At 32.5% G+C, this 19,493-nt stretch overlaps 1 protein-coding gene across 1 annotated transcript; it reads left to right on the top strand.

Moving 5' to 3' along the window:
* Positions 1 to 15,139: 15,139 nt before the first annotated feature.
* LOC133779010 (uncharacterized mitochondrial protein AtMg00860-like) lies at positions 15,140 to 15,484 on the top strand. The gene has a single exon (XM_062219016.1). The coding sequence runs from the start codon at positions 15,140 to 15,142 to the stop codon at positions 15,482 to 15,484; it is 345 nt and encodes a 114-aa protein (XP_062075000.1).
* The last annotated feature ends 4,009 nt before the right edge of the window (positions 15,485 to 19,493 follow it).

Here is a 19,493-nt window from a genome sequence, read left to right as displayed (position 1 = left end):
GATGCTTTGGAAGGCTGTGAAGAAAATTGAAGATCGGTTCAGTTTCTTGGTAATACTTTGCGACAGAAAGGATACAAGGGTTAGAGAAACTGAAGGAATGACTCATTCATTCCACTGCATATAATGTAAGTATTCTTATCCTTATTTCTCTTTGAATTAAATTTTATAAACATGTTCTAGGTTGTCTTATTTTAACTTGTTTAATATTAGATCTACATGAAAATAAATAAAGATCCTGTATAAGTTTTCCCAACAAGAAGTCCATTTTTGTTGCTTAGGATGTTATTTTTGTACCCTTGATTGTAATTAAACTTTTTTTAAACTCTTTTTGGGTTCCCTTGTATACATTTAAAGTTTTAATGAAGAAGTTTATATCCTTTGACCGATATTTTTATTACCTAAACCTTTATGTAATTTTTAATCACACTTTCGAGTCCAAATGACTCGCTTAACGAGTTAAGCACTATTTTAAGCACACAGTGTAACAATCCTGGATTAGTGGGGTATTACAACTTGGTATCAAAATGGCCAAGTCTTTATGGTTCCTGAAGATTGACTGAACATGTACGCTCGCTGCTAAGACAAGCTCAACTCACGGTTCGGTGGGTAATGTGTTGAATACATGTTTAACTGCCTAAGTTATCTATATGCCTTATCTGTATGCTAGAATAGGGAGAATGAAATATATCGATAGGGACTAGCCCTTGATTGCTATGTGAATATGAAAGTTATGCTTATTAGAATTACTGTCGAATGTGACTTTGATAGAAATGCTTATCAGCATTGTTGTTGCATGTGAATGCTATATTTGTTCGGTTTGTGATTGTGGGACAATTCTAGATGTGGTTATTATGCATGGTAAGCTAAGTCATTGATTGCAGACATACTTGGAAGTCATGTCTCCATGGCGGTCAATCAGACTAGGAAACGCTAGTATCAAGGCTGAAAATGATACTCAGGGCCACAACCCTCCACCTCCCCCTCAGAATTGGCAGCATATGTTTGTAGATATGCAAGTGAGGCTTCAGAGATAGGAGGATGAGATAAAATTATTGAGGCAACAAGTTCTGCCAGGGAACGTTGCACCTTATTTTCCATCTGCGGTGGTACTAGATTTCGCACAGCTTGATGTTAAAAATAGATGGGTACCGTGTTGGAAAAACATTTAGAGTGTGCAGGGAAATTGCATGGTGGGCCCATTGATTAACAATAATAATATTTCCACTTCTCATATAAAAAATTTATATGTTGAAGAATACATACAGGAACCATTAATATGCAATATCATTAATCATGCAACATATATATACTTAGATACACACACACACACACTTATATATTATATGCACATGTATACAAATATTTAAGGACATAAATATTTACCTCTTGAAGCCTATCAAGTGTCCTTGAGGCTTATCGTATAAATAGCAATCTTCCTATCAAACGTTTTGAGTACTCAGACCACGATCTTCCAGAGTGTTCTCTACACCTCAAGATATGGATGGGCACATAGAGAATAAGGGTTTGTAATTTAGAAATCACAAGTTTATCTCAACACATGAGTACTTATATTATGGATTGAGAAATGTTGGAATAATAAGAGAAGAAGATGAAGAATTTCTCGTTTGACAATTTTTTGAATCTCTTCTGAATCACCATTGTTATTCTCTTATTATCACATAATATATATAGATTATATATTACATTATTATTCATAATAATAATAATAATAATATAAAATCATAATAATAATGATATGAATTGATTTAGGTAATAGTTAAATTACCAAATTTTGAAAAGCTCTATTTTCAAATTACTAATTAATTAATTAATTAAATAAAAACAATGTTGATATTTTATCAGTATCATATACACGCATGGCACAATTCTTGGACTGTGTCATGCGTGTAGCATTATTCTCTTTCAGAGAATATTACATTTTTCGTATTTGCTTTCATTTATTTATTTAATTAAATAAATCATTCCCACAAAATATGGTATCATCTTTTTAAGGAAAATATCACAACCATAATTTAAATTTAAATTTTAAATTCAAATTAATGGTCATCATTATCATCATCCTTTTAAAAATCAATAAATCAAAACTATATTGACTTACCATTTTATTTTCTCCCACTCAAATAAAATAATTAATTTAAAAAATTAATTAATTTATTATAATATGTTTAAAAAATTCTATATTTAAATAAATAAATATATTTTCAAAATTTAATAATTAATTCTAAGTTAATTATTCAACCTCAACTATCATATAATTATATATTTGACCCGAATAATAAAATTATTCTCAAATTTCCAAATTACAGTTATACCCTTATATCAACTCTTACCTTGATATGGTGCTGTTAGAGCCTCCTTGGGAACCTATGAACCTATAATTTCAAGCTCCAATAAATATTAGATTATTAATCAAAGCCCTTTGATTAAATAATTATATTTATTAATCTCATGATTACTCTACTATAAATATGAGATTGAACTCTTTATAATTATAGACATATATTTATAGAGTATTTTATTATTGAATAAAGTGTCCATTGATATAATCATTACATACAACGTTAATCCTCCATTAATGGTTCATAATTAAAAGGGAGTAAAATTACCATTTTACCCTTTTAACTATATCTAGTTCCTAGTATACCATTGCCTTTACTAGTGAAGGTTGTGTCACAACAAGTTTGCGACATGGGCGCTCATAACCTTTTTAGTTCCAAAAGTTAACCCAATAGGGAACCATTACTAAATCTATAAGAAGGTATAGATTTCATATATGTTAAACTATGTCCACAACCATATATGTCATTGAGTCCCCAAAATAATTGTGCTTAGCCCGATCATTCTGACAAACCTTAACGCATGAATCAAAGAATCATATGACATATATAGCAGTTCATAATAACCTCGGGATCAAGATCATCGTGTATATAATCATCGTTTAATGTGTTTGATTAATACTATGAAAATGTGTTTAAACAAGTATTAACAAATCACATCTGGTCCAGTTTTATATATCACTATATATAAAGTACCTTCACTAAAGTGTCCCACTACACTAGTGACCCGGATCTAGGTCACTTGTATTCATAATACTAGCGAACTGTACTAGCAGTAGTTAATCTAAAGATTCCATAACTTTATTTTACTGCGAACTGTTTTAAGTTCATTATCTCAATCTCGATCTTCTCATACCAATATGATATTAAGACCACATAGATGAACTTTGGAATTTCTAATATTTACTTAATATTATCAACATAATATCGGACATAGTCTATATATATAATAATTCAAGTCAATTATTTATTTCATTTAAAACATTTGTCAACTACAATTGCTTTAAGGGCACTATCCCCAAACATCTCCAACTTGCCCTAAAGCAAATTGAGGCATCTCTTTCAATGTGTCACTCACATTAACTTGAACAAATATGTCTAACAAAGTCTTTGTGAGCAGTTTTGTAAAAAATTGTTTTGAAGCTATCTTCAAGATCGTTACATCAATTATGTAAAATTGTCTCGAATGATTCTTCATTTCATGTGCTTTCCCTTCTCATGATTTCTCAGTTCTTCCAAGATAGTTATATCTCCATTGCTTTCGCAATGAGGTACTAGTAGCTTATTCAAGTCTGAAACCCTTTCCAGAATGGCAAATAAATCAAATAGACTATTTAATTGCTCAGTAGTTGTTACATTTCAGCTTCTATGGTGGAATATACAATTCTGAAATGCCAACACATTTCTAGATTAATGTGTTTCCTCCACAGTTATAGAAATTGATTCTAATATCAATCTTTGAAGATTTCTATCTGATTGAAAATCAGTTCATCCTTTGAAATTTTAGGTCACTTCCTAAATACACAAACTTATAATCTCTATTATATTCAAGATACTCAGAAAATTAAGTCCTTATAATTATTCAATGACTCAATCCAACATTGGATTGACAACTGCTGACTATTCCCACTGTTTAACAAATGTCAATTTGAACACATAATATTCTATACATAAAACAGTCCATCACTAAGTTGTATGAATACTATCTCATGTCCTTCTTTTCTTGTAGAAGAATAAATGGACATTATTATTTAGATAATACATCCTCCTGACCAGGAAGGCAAAAGCCTTTTTTGGAGTTTTGCAAACTAAAGTGTTTTAGCTTCTAATCTATATATGTTGCTTGAGACATGGCCAAAGGATTACTCTTTCAATCTCCAAAGATTTGAATGTATAGAACATATTTGGATTTTCTAAAACTAATATTTAGAAATGTTCAGCTAACCATTTCTTTACTTTTGATAATTTCTCTACATCATTACTAATGATCAGAATGATATCAACATGAAGGATAAAAATCACAATAGAATCTTTGATTAAATCAAAGATATTTAAGATCTTATGCCTCGTTAAAATCAAAAGGTGGATTTAAGAAGTCTTGCAAACAACTTTGCTTTTGATCTTTTATTTTGAATCTTTCTGGCCGAGATCTTCAAACGGTTTTGTCATGCCAACCTTTCAAGAAAGACTACTTGGACATCCATTTTAATAAATCTCATAATCCATGCAAAAAGCAATGGATACGAGTATGTAAATATATTTAAGCTTGGTTACAGTAGAAGGTATTTATTCAAGTAATAAATTTCGTCTTTCTGTTTATAGCCTTCGGTTATTAACCTTACTTTGAACAGTCGATGCTTTCCTATGTTCTCCTCTTCATCTTGAATATTCTGTTGCAAACTGAAGTTTAATGAACTTTAGTTGGATGTTCAAGAATCCAGATGTCATAGGAATTCCAAATTGCATTTCTAGATTCATGGTGTTTCAACCATTGTATTTTGTTAAAATCATTCATTACATAATAATATGTGAATGAAACATAGTTAGATCGTGTTAGACACAATCAACTAAACTTTATGTTTGTTAACAGAGTAGTTACTAACTAACGCTCCCACTACAATAAAGCTTTACAAAATTTGTGATATTCTTTAGTTTTACCAATGTTAATTATCAGTAACTTGTGTACTTGACCTACAATCATTATTTCTATTACTAGTTAACTAGAAATATAGTAATTATAATAATCATGTTTCATTAAAGTAGCATTTAAGATATACAAACACTTTTGTAATCTTTTATGATTATTAAATTGTTTCACTAAATGACTTCATGGAAAACTTTCCATTTATTCACATAACTACTTGTGAATCCAACTTGATGTTGTACAATCAAACATGTACAGAGTATAACAAGTGTCAAAATTATAGAAATAATGAAGATGATAATTATCATGCATTATCTATTTAATCTTATCTTATCTAATATAATTATATTCCATTTCCAAAATACTAATGTTGCTTAGAATTCTAGTTGTATGTGAGTTGGGTTTGAATTCCAAGTTCACATGCAAATAACTTGAATTCCAAATTCGAGTTTAGACATCCTTTTGATCAGATCAAACATGTCTTAAGTGACTTTACTTTGAACGATGCATGAAAATTTCTGGAAATTTCTTTTGCATTTAACAAAGGTAAACATATCTTAAATAAATGTCAATCAATATTGACTTAATATTCATTATCTCTTTTAGCTCTGAACATTAAAAGGTTCAACATACATCTCTATGTATTAGCTAAACGATTATGTGATTTTTGAGCCTTTATTAGAGAAAAGTCCTTTTTTGTTAACTTTAATTAATAGACTATATGAACAGGGAGAGAACCAATGAATAATTCTAATAAAAGATTGTCTTTTATTTGTTTTATGTGTCTATTTAATTATAAACCAATCTAAAAAATTAATTCACATATATGTTTCACTTAATTGTTGTTGGAATAATATGTCATATTTATTAAATCTATAATTTTCATAATAATGAATAATTCATAATTATCATTTATACTCATTGATGAAATATGTAGAACAGATATATTTCTGAAATAACAATTGAATTTATTATTTAAAAGAAATATTAAACTTGTTCACTCATCAATAAAGAAGTCTAAAATATTGTTTCTAGAACTAATTTAAAGAAAGAACTTATTAGTTTCTTTCATAATGAAAATACACTATTTCAAAATGACTAAAAATTAAAAAAAATTTAAAGTAAACAAAATAAATTTCTAAACTAATCTTTTCTTTATTCAATTGTCTTAATCATTTCTTCTTCACTTTGGTTTCAATGAAAATGCTTTTTTTTCCTCAAAAGATTTCTGCATCCCTAAAAACAAGAACAAATGAAAAATAATATTAGTGGCATAATTTTGAATCAACCATTTAAAATATTAAAGAAGAGTATTTAATTAAATCGAATTTACCCAGTATCTTAAAAATTGAGCATATGTCAGAGCATCACTCTTTATCAAGGTCCACATCTCGTATGCAGTTTCAATAACCATATATCTTTCTTTAATGTCACCATGCATGGTCGATAACATTCATTGACATGCTAGGTGATTCAATGTCATCCATTCACCATATTTTTCATGTTCATCAAAGCTGGATGAAAAGCTTGGAACCTCTGGATGTGGATCAAAGATCGCTCCGTACAAGTTCTGTGTTCTAAGGACAATGTGAATTCCTCCATACCATCTTCTTATGTGGTTAAGACTAAATGAAATCATTTCCAAGATTCTATCAATGGGGGGTGTGTCGATTCCCAAGTTTTCAAGTACTTGATCAGGATTAAGAGAATTAACCATAGTTGCTAGAAATAAATAAATAAAATTTAATGTATTAAAACATATAATAAATACCAGATATTATTCAGAAAAGTAAACATGATGCATGAATGTAACATATAAAAATACATAAGAAATTAAATACTAATCCACGATAAATTAAATTTAAAAATTAATTGACCAGCCTTGGGGTAGGCCAGACTAATTCCAAATTAATTTTGAGACAAATCTCAATTTCATAAGTGAAAACTTAAAAACACAATTTTCTCTTTTGACTTATGAACAATTGCTAGTTTGGTCAAGATGTACTAGTCGTGCTCGAATGCCTAAATACATCTTTGGAGTGTAACCCATTATTTTCGATTAATGACTTAACTTAACAGTGTGCCTTAGGGTCAGTCAAACTTGAAATACATCATTAATAATATTCTCATAAGAGAAGTCAACCTTGAGATAAAATAATCATATTTGAAAGCATTTCCTTAGGGAGGCTGCAAACAGAGACGACACGAGGCCCTTCTTGTGCCTCTTGGTGTTCAACCAATAATGGAGACCATGAGACTTATTGTCATAACTCCCTCTTCCACTCACTATTTTGGAAAAATGTGTTTTTCACAAAATCAATATTTTTAAATTTAGTCGTAAAAATAAATTTAATTATTTTTACCAAATGATATTCTAATAATTACTAATCCAATTAAGAAAAATAAAATGAATACATTGTGCCCTTAATTATAATTATAATTTTTCTTTAATTAAAAGAATATCATTTTTATTTTAATAAAACATTTTTCATTAAAATAATAAATTAAACAATTTCAATTTATCATCTTAACTAATTAAGACTAAATTTATTATTATATGAATTATCATATATAAACATATAATAAAATATAAGACGTTCCTAAGAACATGTTTCTACACGAATGTAATGCATGCTAATTGCGTATTGTGTGGGTGTATGAATGGCATGTTATAATGCATGACAAAATATTAAACATTTTAATCATATTCAAACATCTATAATAAATAAATAAATGCAGGTTGGTGACTTTTGGGTATTTCTAGAAAAAAAATACAATACTTATAAAATATACATGAAAATGTAACCTAGACTAGCTAAGGTCTGATTAAGAACGACTTGATCTCGAGCCTTGAGATGTAGTCTTGTTGAGCCAATGCCACCCTTTCCCATATCCATTTTGAATTATACAACTTTTAAAATAATTAAGCTTTGGGTTTTAACACACAAATAGTTTCTAAGGCCTAATTTGAATTTGAGTTATTTAATTGAAAATAAAATTAAAAAATTTAATTTTAATAAATTAAAATTAAAACAATTTTAATTATGGAAGAGAATAATTAAAACATTTTCAATTAAGGAAAATAATCAAAATTATTTGAATTATAGAAATTACCAAATTAAAACCATTTTAATTCAATTTAAAATTTTTAATTAATTAAAACATTTTTGGTAACAACACATTAGCATTTGCTTGACACAAACCCTAGGTGTGTCATAAAGAGGGGCGGCGACAGGGGGTCCCGGGGACATGGAGGAGTTCGGTCGGCCATGGTGGTGGCGAGTACACGAGCGGCGGCGACGTTGTACGGATGGGGTCGTACGGTCCGTAAGGACGGTGGGGGAGGCACCTCGGGGTGCATGCCCACGGTGGTTAGCAGTGGTGGTGATGTCATCTCGATTTTCGTGCCAAACTTCGTTGAATCCAATTACAACAATTTTATAATTTGCATTTCGAAAAATAAAATTACAAAATTCCTATGCCCCAAAAAATGGGTTACATTTTTCATCTAGAAATATTAAGAACCATTCCTAAACTCAAAAGCACCATTATAAACAACCCTTAAGATTATATCATCATCAATATAAATATACATCCATTCAAATATATATATATATATATATCACATATAATATAAAAATGCACATGGTCTCACATAGTAATTAAAAATATGTAGGGATTAATGATTGCTCTTGATACCAATTGTTGAAAAAAAAAATTAGAGTGCGCAGGGAAATTGCATGGTGGGCCCATTGATTAACAACAAACAAATTTCCACCTCTCATATAAACAATTTATATGTTCAAGAATACATTTAGGAACCATTAATATGCAATATCATTAATAATGGAATATATATGAGGACACTCTTAATGGTTACTACCCATGGATAATTACTTTAATATTAACCATTAGATTAAGATCAATGGTCCGTATTTATAGTCGTTAATTAATATTTCCAAAAATAAATTTTAATTTTTTTTTAAATTTTTTTTGAAAGGCTACCTGATTACATGGCGGTCATATATTTATTAAATTAAAGAATTAAAAAAATTCTTATTTAAGCATTATATATGAAAATTCGAAATTAATGTAGAAAAAAAATATTTACCTGTTAGTGACTTGCTATACCAAGCCACTATGTTGCCACATCATCGTAATTATTAGTACCCATATATGGGTAGTAACCATTGAGAAGTCTTCCATATATATATACACACACTCATACATGTATATATATATATATACATAGATATACACGCATACACATATATATACACACACTTATATATTATATGCACACATATACAAATATTTAATGACAAAAATATTTACCTCATGAAGTCTATCAAGTGTCCTTGAGTCTTTTCGTATAAATAACAATCTTCCTATCCAACGCTTTGAGTACTCAAACCACGATATTTTGGAGTGTTCTCTACACCTCAAGATGTGGTTTGGCACATAGAGAACAAGAGTTTGTAATTTAGAAATCACAAGTTTATCTCAACACATGAGTACTTGGATTATGACTTGAGAGAAATGTTGGAATAATAAGAGAAGCAGATGAAGAATGTCTTGCGTGACAATTTTCTAAAACTCTTATGAATCACCATTGTTATTCTCTTATTATCACATAGTATATATAGAATATATATTACATAATAATAATAATAATAATAATAATAATAATATAAAATCATATTGATGATAGAAATTGATATAGGCAGTATCTAATTTACAAAATTGTAAAAATATCTATTTTTAAATTATTAATTAAATAAATAAAAACAATATTGATATTTTATCGTATACACGCATGACACAGGCCTTGGACTTTGTCATGCGTGTAGCATTATTCCCTTTCATGAACATTGTATTTTTGCTATTTGTTTTTATTTATTTATTTCATCAATTAAATAAATCTTTCCCACAAAATATGGTATTATCTTTTTAAGGAAAAGATCACAACCATAATTCAAATTTAAATTATAAATTCAAAATTCAAATTAATGATCATCATTATTATCATCATTTTAAAAATCAATAAATCAAAAACTATTTTGACTTACCATTTTTATTTTCTCCCACTCAAATAAAATATTTAATTTCAAAATTTTATTTATTTATTATATATATATTTCAAAAGTTCTATATTTAAATGAATAAATACATTTTCAAAATTTAATAATTAATTCCAAATTAATTATTCAACCTCAATTATCATATAATTGTATATTTGACATGAAGAATAAAATTCTTCTCAAATTTCCAAATTTCAGTTTTACCCTTGTATCAACTCTTTCCTTGATATGGTGTTGTTAGAGCCACCTTGGGGACCTATAATTTCAAGATCCAATAAATATTAGATTATTAATCAAATATCTTTTATTAAATAATTATATTTATTAATCTCATGATTACTCCAATATAAATATGAGATTGAACACTTGATGATTATACACATATATTTACAAAGTACTTTATTAAAGAATAATGTCTCCATTGATATAATCATTACATAAAATGTTAATCCTCCATTAATGGTTTATAATTAAAATTGAATAAAATTATTGTTTTACCTTTTTAACTATATCTAGTTCTTAGTGCACCATTGACTTTACTAGTGAAGGTTGTGTCACAACAAGTTTGCGACGTGAGCACTCATAACCTTTTCTATTCCAAAAGTCAACTCAATAGGGAACCATTATTCAATCTATAAGAGGGTATAGATTCCATATCTGTTAAACTATGTCCCCAGCCATATATATCATTGAGTCCCCAAAATAATTGTTATTAGCCTGATCATTCTGACAAACCTTAATGCATGAATCAAAGGATCAGATGACATATATAAGAGTTCATAGTAACCCCGAGATTAAGATTGTCGTGTATATGATCATCGTTTAATGTGTTTGATTAATACTACGACGCAGAGTTTAAACAAGTATTAATAAATCACATCTGGTCCAGTTCTATATATCACTATATATAAAGTACATTCATTAAAGTGTCTCACTACACTAGTGACACGGATTTAGGTCACTTGTATTCATAATACTAGCGAATCGTACTAGCAGTAATTAATCTAAAGATTCCATAACTTTATTTTACTGTGAACTGTTTTAAGTTCATTATATTAATCTCAATCGTCTCATACCAATACGAGATTAAGACCACATAGATGAACTTTAGAATTTTATGATATTTACTTAATATTATCAACATAATATTCGACGTAGTCTATATATATAATAACTCAATTCAATTATTTATTTCATTTAAAACATTTGTAAACTATAATTGCTTTAAGGGCATTATTCTCAACAAATCGCTCTATGAGAGGTTCAGGAAGCAACACCCTCTGTACTTTGAGGGAGGCTCAGATCCACTCATATTTGAGTAGTGGATGAGAATGATCAGTTCCATCCTAGATTTTATGAAAGTGGTAGCTAATGATAGGGTGGGCTATGCCACTCGAATGTTGCAGGATGATGACTAAACTTAGTGGAAGGTGGTATCCCAGACTCGGAACGTCGCTGTGATGGGCTAGGAGGAATTCAGGCAGTTGTTCAATGAGAAGTATTATAAAAATGTAGTTCGAACTGCGAAGGTGATTGAATTTATGAATTTGGTTCAAGACAGTATGATAGTGGCAGAGTATGCTCTGAAATTTGATTGGTTGGTCAAGTTCATTTTTGACTTAGTGCCGACTAATTCGGCTCAAAAGGAATGATTTGTTTGGGGACTGAATTTCAAGACAGCCCAGAGTGTCAGAATTTCTCAAGTACCTGGGGTTTCTACATATGCTCAGGTAGTACAGAAGGCCCTTATTTTTTAAGGCACCGAGGATGCCATATGGAGAGAGAACGCCACAAGGCACGATGCTAGGACGATGGTTCCTCCGTTTATAGGATTCAAGGCGGAGGCCCCAGTAATCAGACAATAAAGACTGCAAATGCAGTTACTACTCCTGGTTCAGTAAGAGTCCTCGGGATACTCAATGTAGCTGCCAGGGTAGAAGTGAAAGCTAGAGAAGTTATCCAAAGTGTGCCTGGTGCAGGTGACACCACTTGGGAGGATGTTGTGTCAAGAAAGATTGCATGCAATTGGAGAAAAAAGGGCCGGAGGAGGGCGACAACTTGGTTTCAACTCGAGTAGTTGCTTTGACATAGACGAAGGCTGAGATTAGTCCTTGCATGATGACATGTCAGGTTTCTAGCAATGGCTATATATACAGTATTGATTGATTTTGGTGCTATGGATTCGATTGTTTTTAGTAAGGTTATAGATGGATTTTGTAAATCCTGTGATGTATATGATGTGGGGTTTGGAACCCTATTACCTACTGAGGAATTAGTAATCGCTAGGGGATGGGTTAGATCTATACCTATAGAGGTGGATGGTAGAGAATTATCAGTGGATCTGATTGAGTTAGAAATGGAAGAATTTGATATAATATTGGGTATGAATTGGTTAGCCAAGTATGGAGTGACCATAGATTGTAAAAAGGAAAATAATGACCTCTAAGCCCGAGTGCAACAAACCATTTGTGTTTGTGGGTGCTATAGATGGACCCCGCATTTCGACAATCTTTGTGATTAAAGGCTAGAGATCTATATCAAAAACCGTTGGACTAGAGGAGACCAAAATGGTTTGTGAGTTCTGAATGTGTTTCCAAAAGGATTTATCTGAGTTACTATCGCGTCACGAGACTGATTTTGTTATAGAATTAGCGCCTGGAACAAAACTGATATCCAAGGAACCTTACCGGATCGCACCGATAGAGTTAAAAGAATTGGAGGTTCAGTTACAAGAGCTACTAGACTTCGGATTCATCAGACCTAGTTTTTCACAGTGGGGTGCGCGAGTGTTATTTGTTAAGAAGAAGGATGGGTCATTGTAATAACCAAGGTTATATTTTTTATAAGCTCCTTAATTATGGCCTTATGTTATTTTTATGTCGTAGTTTATACTTGAGTGGTGGAAATTAGAAAGATTGTTTTAGAATATTTTTATAATAAGCTGCGATTTTATAACTTAGTAAATAATTATTTTTGGGTAAATATAATTATCATGATTGGTATTTATGGAGGTTTATTTATTTTATGGAACTTAGAAGGATATGATTACATTAGTATATACTAAGTAATTATAAAAGATGTGCACATGCTATTTGGTGATAGATATGGTGTACATGTGGCATTAATTTAAGACCCAACTATCTAAAATACTAAGCTTGGCATTAATAGCTATTTGGAATTGAGGAATCAAGTTCTACTTGGATATGGACCAAGTTTAGGTGGTGTGTGGCATATAAAAGAGTTGGTAAACTATGTATAAAAAAAAAGCTAGTTAAATGGAGATTAGAAGACTAAGTTTAAGGAGTCAAAAACTAAGTAGAGGATATAGGGCATAGTTGAAACTTTTTGAAAACCATTTTAAATTTAAATATGTATAGGTGTAGGCGTGGGAGACTATGTAGAGAAACTAATGGAGACTTTGACTACATGTTGTTGCATAAGAGTATAAGTGGCACTAAAGGAGAAATTGTAGCATTTGGATAAGTAAAAAAGAGGGGCTGGCCGAAACCACCAAGGAGAGGGAAATTTGAATTTGGAAAATTTGGTTGATAGAGAGTGGAGAATAATAAGGAAGAAGGTTGGGGTGTAGAGCCTATAAAATAGAGCCATTTACCTTTTCATTTTTCACACACACTCAAGCTTCAATAACTCTCTCAATTTTGAAATTTCTCTCTTCAAAGTTTCATCTTTGGTGCTAAAAAATTCCCTATATAGCCGAAATCTCCATAGTATTAGTAGTATTCAAGTTCTTCTACTTCTTCTATTTTCTTATAAAGTTAGAACCCTAGCTGTGACACCATTACTACTATAAATATCCTCACTTAGCCGAAATATACCAAGCCAATTACTATCCTATAGCCGAAAATACCATAAGATCAAATTATAGTTGCTTGAGGATAGACGTTGTTCTTGGAGGCTTGGATATTAAGGTCATGATATCTTGCTTTTAGGGTGAAGGTATGGCTTCTATGAGGTTTTTGATTTTGGAATTTAGTTATTATTATAGATTCTAATTTAGTCTTTATTTTGTATGTATAAGGTTTTGACAAGATCCACTAGCACTATCAAGCAATCTCTCTTCTCTTCTCCACACTCAAGGAAAATTAGATGGATTTAGATTATGATCTTAAGTAAATGCATGACCTAACATTTCAAGTACAAGAAGATAACTGTGGCTGGACCTAAGTGATGTCCAAAATTGTATGACGGACTTAAGCGATGTCCGGGGCTCAGATGCCAAACCCTTTTAGAAGCACTTTATCTACACTTGCTTGATCTATTTTTAGTTATTATGATTATGAAAAATATTAGTTTATGATTATGATCTAGAATTTTATTGTTTATATGATATAGTTCACTTTGATAGAATAAGTGTCATTATAGATATATCTGGTTTTATGATAATATGAATTGTTTGCGCTATGTTTGATATTGGTTGTATGATTGTTATGAGTGTATTTTCCTTACTAAGCTTAGAAGCTCACTCCTTATGGTACACTTGTGTAGATCAAGGTAATTAAATGATAGCATGGCCGATGGCGAGTTAGACCTAAATAGTTGTTGGTGTATTCATGAGGGTCATATAGTTGCTGGAAGATCTAAGGCTTATGTTTCTATTTCTTTATTATCATTTTCATCTCTTTAAATAAATGTTGTTGTATTTTGGTTTTAAAGACATCTTCTTTATTGTAAAACTAGGATCCCCTCTACTTTATGTTATTTTTCAATAAAGAGCAATGTTTATGTTTTATGTTTCAATGCTAGTTCTCGATATTGTATTTAAAAGAAAGTAAGAGGATTATAGCGTTGAGGATAAGATAGTGTTCTCGAACAATGATCTTCGATCTGGTTATCACCAGTTGAGGATCAAAGTTGAGGATATTTTGAAGATTGATGACATACTGATCTACTCCCAATCCGAGATAGAACATGAGCAGCATCTCCGTTTGGTATTACAGAGGCTGAGGGAACACATGTTATATGCCAAGTTCAAGAAGTGCAAGTTCTGGTTACCTCAGGTGACATTTCTTCGTCATATTGTTAGTAAGGACAAGATTATGGTAGATTTGACCAAGATAGATGCGGTGAGAGATTGGCCAAGGCCAAGGAGTGCTTCAGAGATTAGGAGATTCCTTGGATTGGCTGAGCACTATCGACAATTTATTGAAGGATTCTCAAGAATTGCAACACCTTTGATTGAATTAACACACAAGAACCTTGAGTTTGTTTGGACTGATACATGCGAGAACATTTTTCAGGAGCTGAAGCGGCGATTAGTTACTGTACCAGTACTTAGTCTTCCTTTAGATCAAGAAAAATTTGTGGTTTACTGCAATGCTTCGAGACAAGGGTTAGGCTGCATACTGATGCAGACTGGGAAGGTGATTGGTTATGCTTCATGACAACTGAAGGAGTATGAGTAGCGGTACCCTACTCATGATGTAGAGTTGGCAGTAGTGGTATTCGTGCTGAAGGTGTGGCGGTAGTATCCGTATGCAGAGAAGTGCAAGATATATACTGATCGGAAGAGTTTGAAATACTTTTTATCATAAAGGGATCTGAATATAAGACAGATATGTTGGTTGGAACGGGTAAAGGATTATGACTGTGAGATCATTTGCCATCCAGAGAAAGCCAACATGGTAGCAGATACTTTGAGTCGGAGAGGTCCGAGATAGTTGTTTAGCTCGAAGTAGATATCTGGGAAGTTGGTAGTGGATATGACTAGAGTAAGGATAGAAGTTTTTGTGGGCCACTTTGACAACATTACTCTGCAGTCTACACTTCTTGAGAGGATAGAAGAGGCTCAGATGGGTGATGCTTAATTGGTAAAGCATCGAGAGAACGTCCAAGATGGAGTGGCTAAGGACTATACAACCTCTGAGACTAATATGTTGAGGTATAAGGATCGAATATGTGTTCCAATGAATGTTGGTATCAGGCGAGAGATTCTAGATGAGTCTCATACCACTCCATCCTTGCTAAATCTAGGCACCATGAAGATGTATCAAGATTTGAAATTTTTGTATTGGTGACCAAGGATGAGGAAAGATGTGGTCAATTAATATATGGCTAAGTGCCTAACTTGTCAGCAAGTGAAGGCTGAACACCAGAGGCTGGCGAGGTTATTACAACCATTGGGTATTCAAGAGTGGAAATGGGATGATATCACCATGGATTTTGTGGTAGAATTGCCTATGATTGTGAAGCAATAGGATTTTGTATGAGTGATAGTGGATCAATATATTAGGTCAGAGAACTTTCCATTTGAATTATATTATGGATTAGTATGTTAAGCTATATGTAAAGGAGATGTACATCTCTGCATGGCACCAAAGTTTATAGTGTCAGATCAAGATCATACATTTGCTTCCATGTTTAGAAAGGCCTACAAAAGGCGATGGGTACAAGGCTGAGATTTAGTGCCGATTATCATCCTTAGACAAATGGGAAATCTGAGATGATAATTTAGATGTTAGAGGATATGCTCTGGGCATGTATCTTGGCCATGAAATAGTTCAGAGAACTAATGAAAATATTGAGAAAATTAGAGCGTGAATGCTCGCTTCATAGAATGTATAGAAAAGCTACACAAATCCAAACATAGGAACGTGGAGTTCCAGGTTGGAGACTAGGTGTTTCTCTGAGTTTCACCGTTGAAGGGAGAACAATGATTTGGGAAGAAAGGAAAGCTGAACCCTAGGTTTGTTGGAACGTTTGAGATCCTGGAGATGACTAGGCAGGCAACTTACAATTTGGCTATGGCCCTAGCTCATGACGTGTTTCATGTATCGATGCTTTGAATATATGTGTTGGATACAACACACGTGTTGAGTTATGAGAACCTGGAGTTACAACAGGATCTATCCTATGAGGAAAAACTAGTATAGAACATTGATAGAAAGGATAAAGTCTTGTAGAAGAAGACTATTTCCTCAGTGAAGGTGTTGTGGAGGAACAATAAGGTAGAAGAAGTGTCTTAGGAGCTAGAGTCAGATATGCAGAATCAATATCCCGAGCTATTAAGGTAAATTTCGAGGATAAAATTTCTATTAGGAGATGATAGTTGTAGCGTCACAAAACTCCTAAATAAGGATTAATATTTTGATTAGCGTGTCGGGAGGGCATGTGGGGGTTATATTACTATATGACTGTTTTTGCATGATTATGTGTATTAAATGTGTTAAATGACCCTCTTTTGTTAAAGAGGGGTATTTTTCGTAATTTTGACCCGTTGAGGATATATTTGTGATATTCGCCATGGGTGGATCCTTTCGAGCGTTTTAGTGGAAAAGTCACAACGATGATAAATGCCCGACTCAGGTCGACCCAAGGGGTATTTTGGGAATTTAATGATTTGGGATTTGTTGGTAAAGAGTTAAATTAGTGAAATTATTGTGTTGGATGAGTTTGGTTGGTAATTTTATGATTAGAATAATGAAATAAGTTTAGTGGATTCTTCAGTGCCCTGATTAGTGTGTCAAGAGGGCATAATTAGATTTTTATGTGTTAATATGATTTAACTGTGATTATATATACATGATTATGTCAATCTATGAGATATATTAAGATATGACTACTTATGCATGCTTAGTATTAAATATGCTTTTGCGCCCATTTATGTTAAAAATGACATTTTTCGTAATTTTGACCCGCTAGGGTAATCTGTAATTCTATTTGCTTTATGAGTTGGACCACATTATTATGTGGGTATATTTGAGATATTCGGCACGAGGAGATCTTTCTGAGCCAAGTAGCGGAAAAGTCACAACGGAAGATTAAAACCCGGCTCGTGGGTGAGTTTAAGGGTATTTAGGTAATTTGGTAAACTATCATGGTTTATTGGGTAATGGGAATTTATTTGGTGAGTATTTGGGTTTAATGGATTTAATTGGAAGATTTTGGTGTAATTTAGGGTTAATGAGAAATTAGGGCAAACTCATAATTTTGCCCTTGGCCTCAATTTTGGAGATAGATTATGGTAGGGGTATTATGGTCTTTTGACCATATGACTAGAGGGAATGAGACCTTGGCTGAGGGGTTTTGGTTATTCATGTATCTTCCTTCTCTCTCTTTGTGGGATATCTCTCAAAATTTTGGTTAAGAGCTTGGGGATTTTTGGTGCTCTATCATTGGGGCTTGTTGGAATTTTTGGAAGAGGAGTGGGATTAGCTGGAGTTGGGTGCTACTAAGTGATCTTCCCATGTCTTGAGCCACGAATTTTCACAGCTAAGGTATGGATCCCTTCCTTTGAAACTTTGTTCTTGGTGTTCTTGGCCTTAGTACGTTTTGATTCTTTTGCCAATTTGTAATTTGTGCTTTGGGGATATTTCAGGTTAGATAGATGATAGGAATTAGTTTATAACTGATTTGGAAGCTTATGGTGATCAGAAACATGATTTTGAGTCTTGATTTTTGGTTTAAAAGAAAATTTGAGTTCTTGGAACTCAAATTGTGATTATCAGATTTTGATCTATTTTGGTTAATTTTTTTATGTTTCTATGTTGCTTGAGGTGTAGTATTGTGGTTTTGGGACTCAGTTGTGGCCTTGGAACACATTTGGGATGAGTTTTGGTGAATTGGGTTCGGAGAAAAACGCAGGGAAAACCCCAGAAATTTTTTATTCACAGGGTTGCACCTCGGTGCTGCTCTTGAGGGCACCACGCTTGCATGAACTCAACGAGGCAGGAGCAGCCTCAAACCGACTTAGTAGCGCGACGCTTGGTGGTTGTGCTGCAATGTGTGTGTAAGAATTTTAGGTGTGAGAATCTCTGCCTAGTGGAGCGTCGTGACTGTTTTAGGGTTGTGTCGCGGCTCAAATAGGAGAAAAGTAGGAAATTGGGTTTTGGGTTGCGGGAACCCAAACCTGAGGGCTTGGGAATGGTTCTACTACCCAACTTAGTAGAATTCAAGGTCATGGAGACTAGGACTTGGTCCGGAACCCTTTGTTGGTTCATTTCTAGATAGTTATTCCTGGTTATGTTGTGATTAGGGGTACCGCAAGGCTCAGGAGGAAAGGATCGTGCTCCTAGTCGCTTTACCTTATCGCTCAGGACTTGAGGTAAGAAAACTGACACTTGCACCAAGTGTATATCATGCGCCCTAATTATAGGGCACGGTGATGACTGTGTCATGAATCTGTTTAAGTTAATGTTTTCTTTGCATGAACCTATGTTGTTATAACTGTTTGTACTCATTATTTGTGATCATGATCGCTCAATTGTGATATCGTTATCAGCATTACATGTGTAATGTATGCCGAGTGGCGGGGCCATAACATGGATGCGATATCCGCCATAGTGGTAGGGCCATTGTGAGGGTGCGATATCCATCTACCCGACATGATTCGTATAGTGTTTGGAAAATCTATGTGAACCTGTGTGGTTATCAAGTAGATGTTAATGTCTATCT

Source organism: Humulus lupulus, chromosome 5 (genome assembly GCF_963169125.1).
Source record: "Humulus lupulus chromosome 5, drHumLupu1.1, whole genome shotgun sequence".
NCBI classification, from domain to species: Eukaryota; Viridiplantae; Streptophyta; class Magnoliopsida; order Rosales; family Cannabaceae; genus Humulus; species Humulus lupulus.
This window is presented reverse-complemented; position numbering and strand designations above follow the sequence as displayed.

Coding starts and splice junctions, on each gene's coding strand:
- LOC133779010 (XM_062219016.1), top strand. CDS start 15,140: ATGGTAGATTTGACCAAGATAGATGCGGTGAGAGATTGGCCAAGGCCA.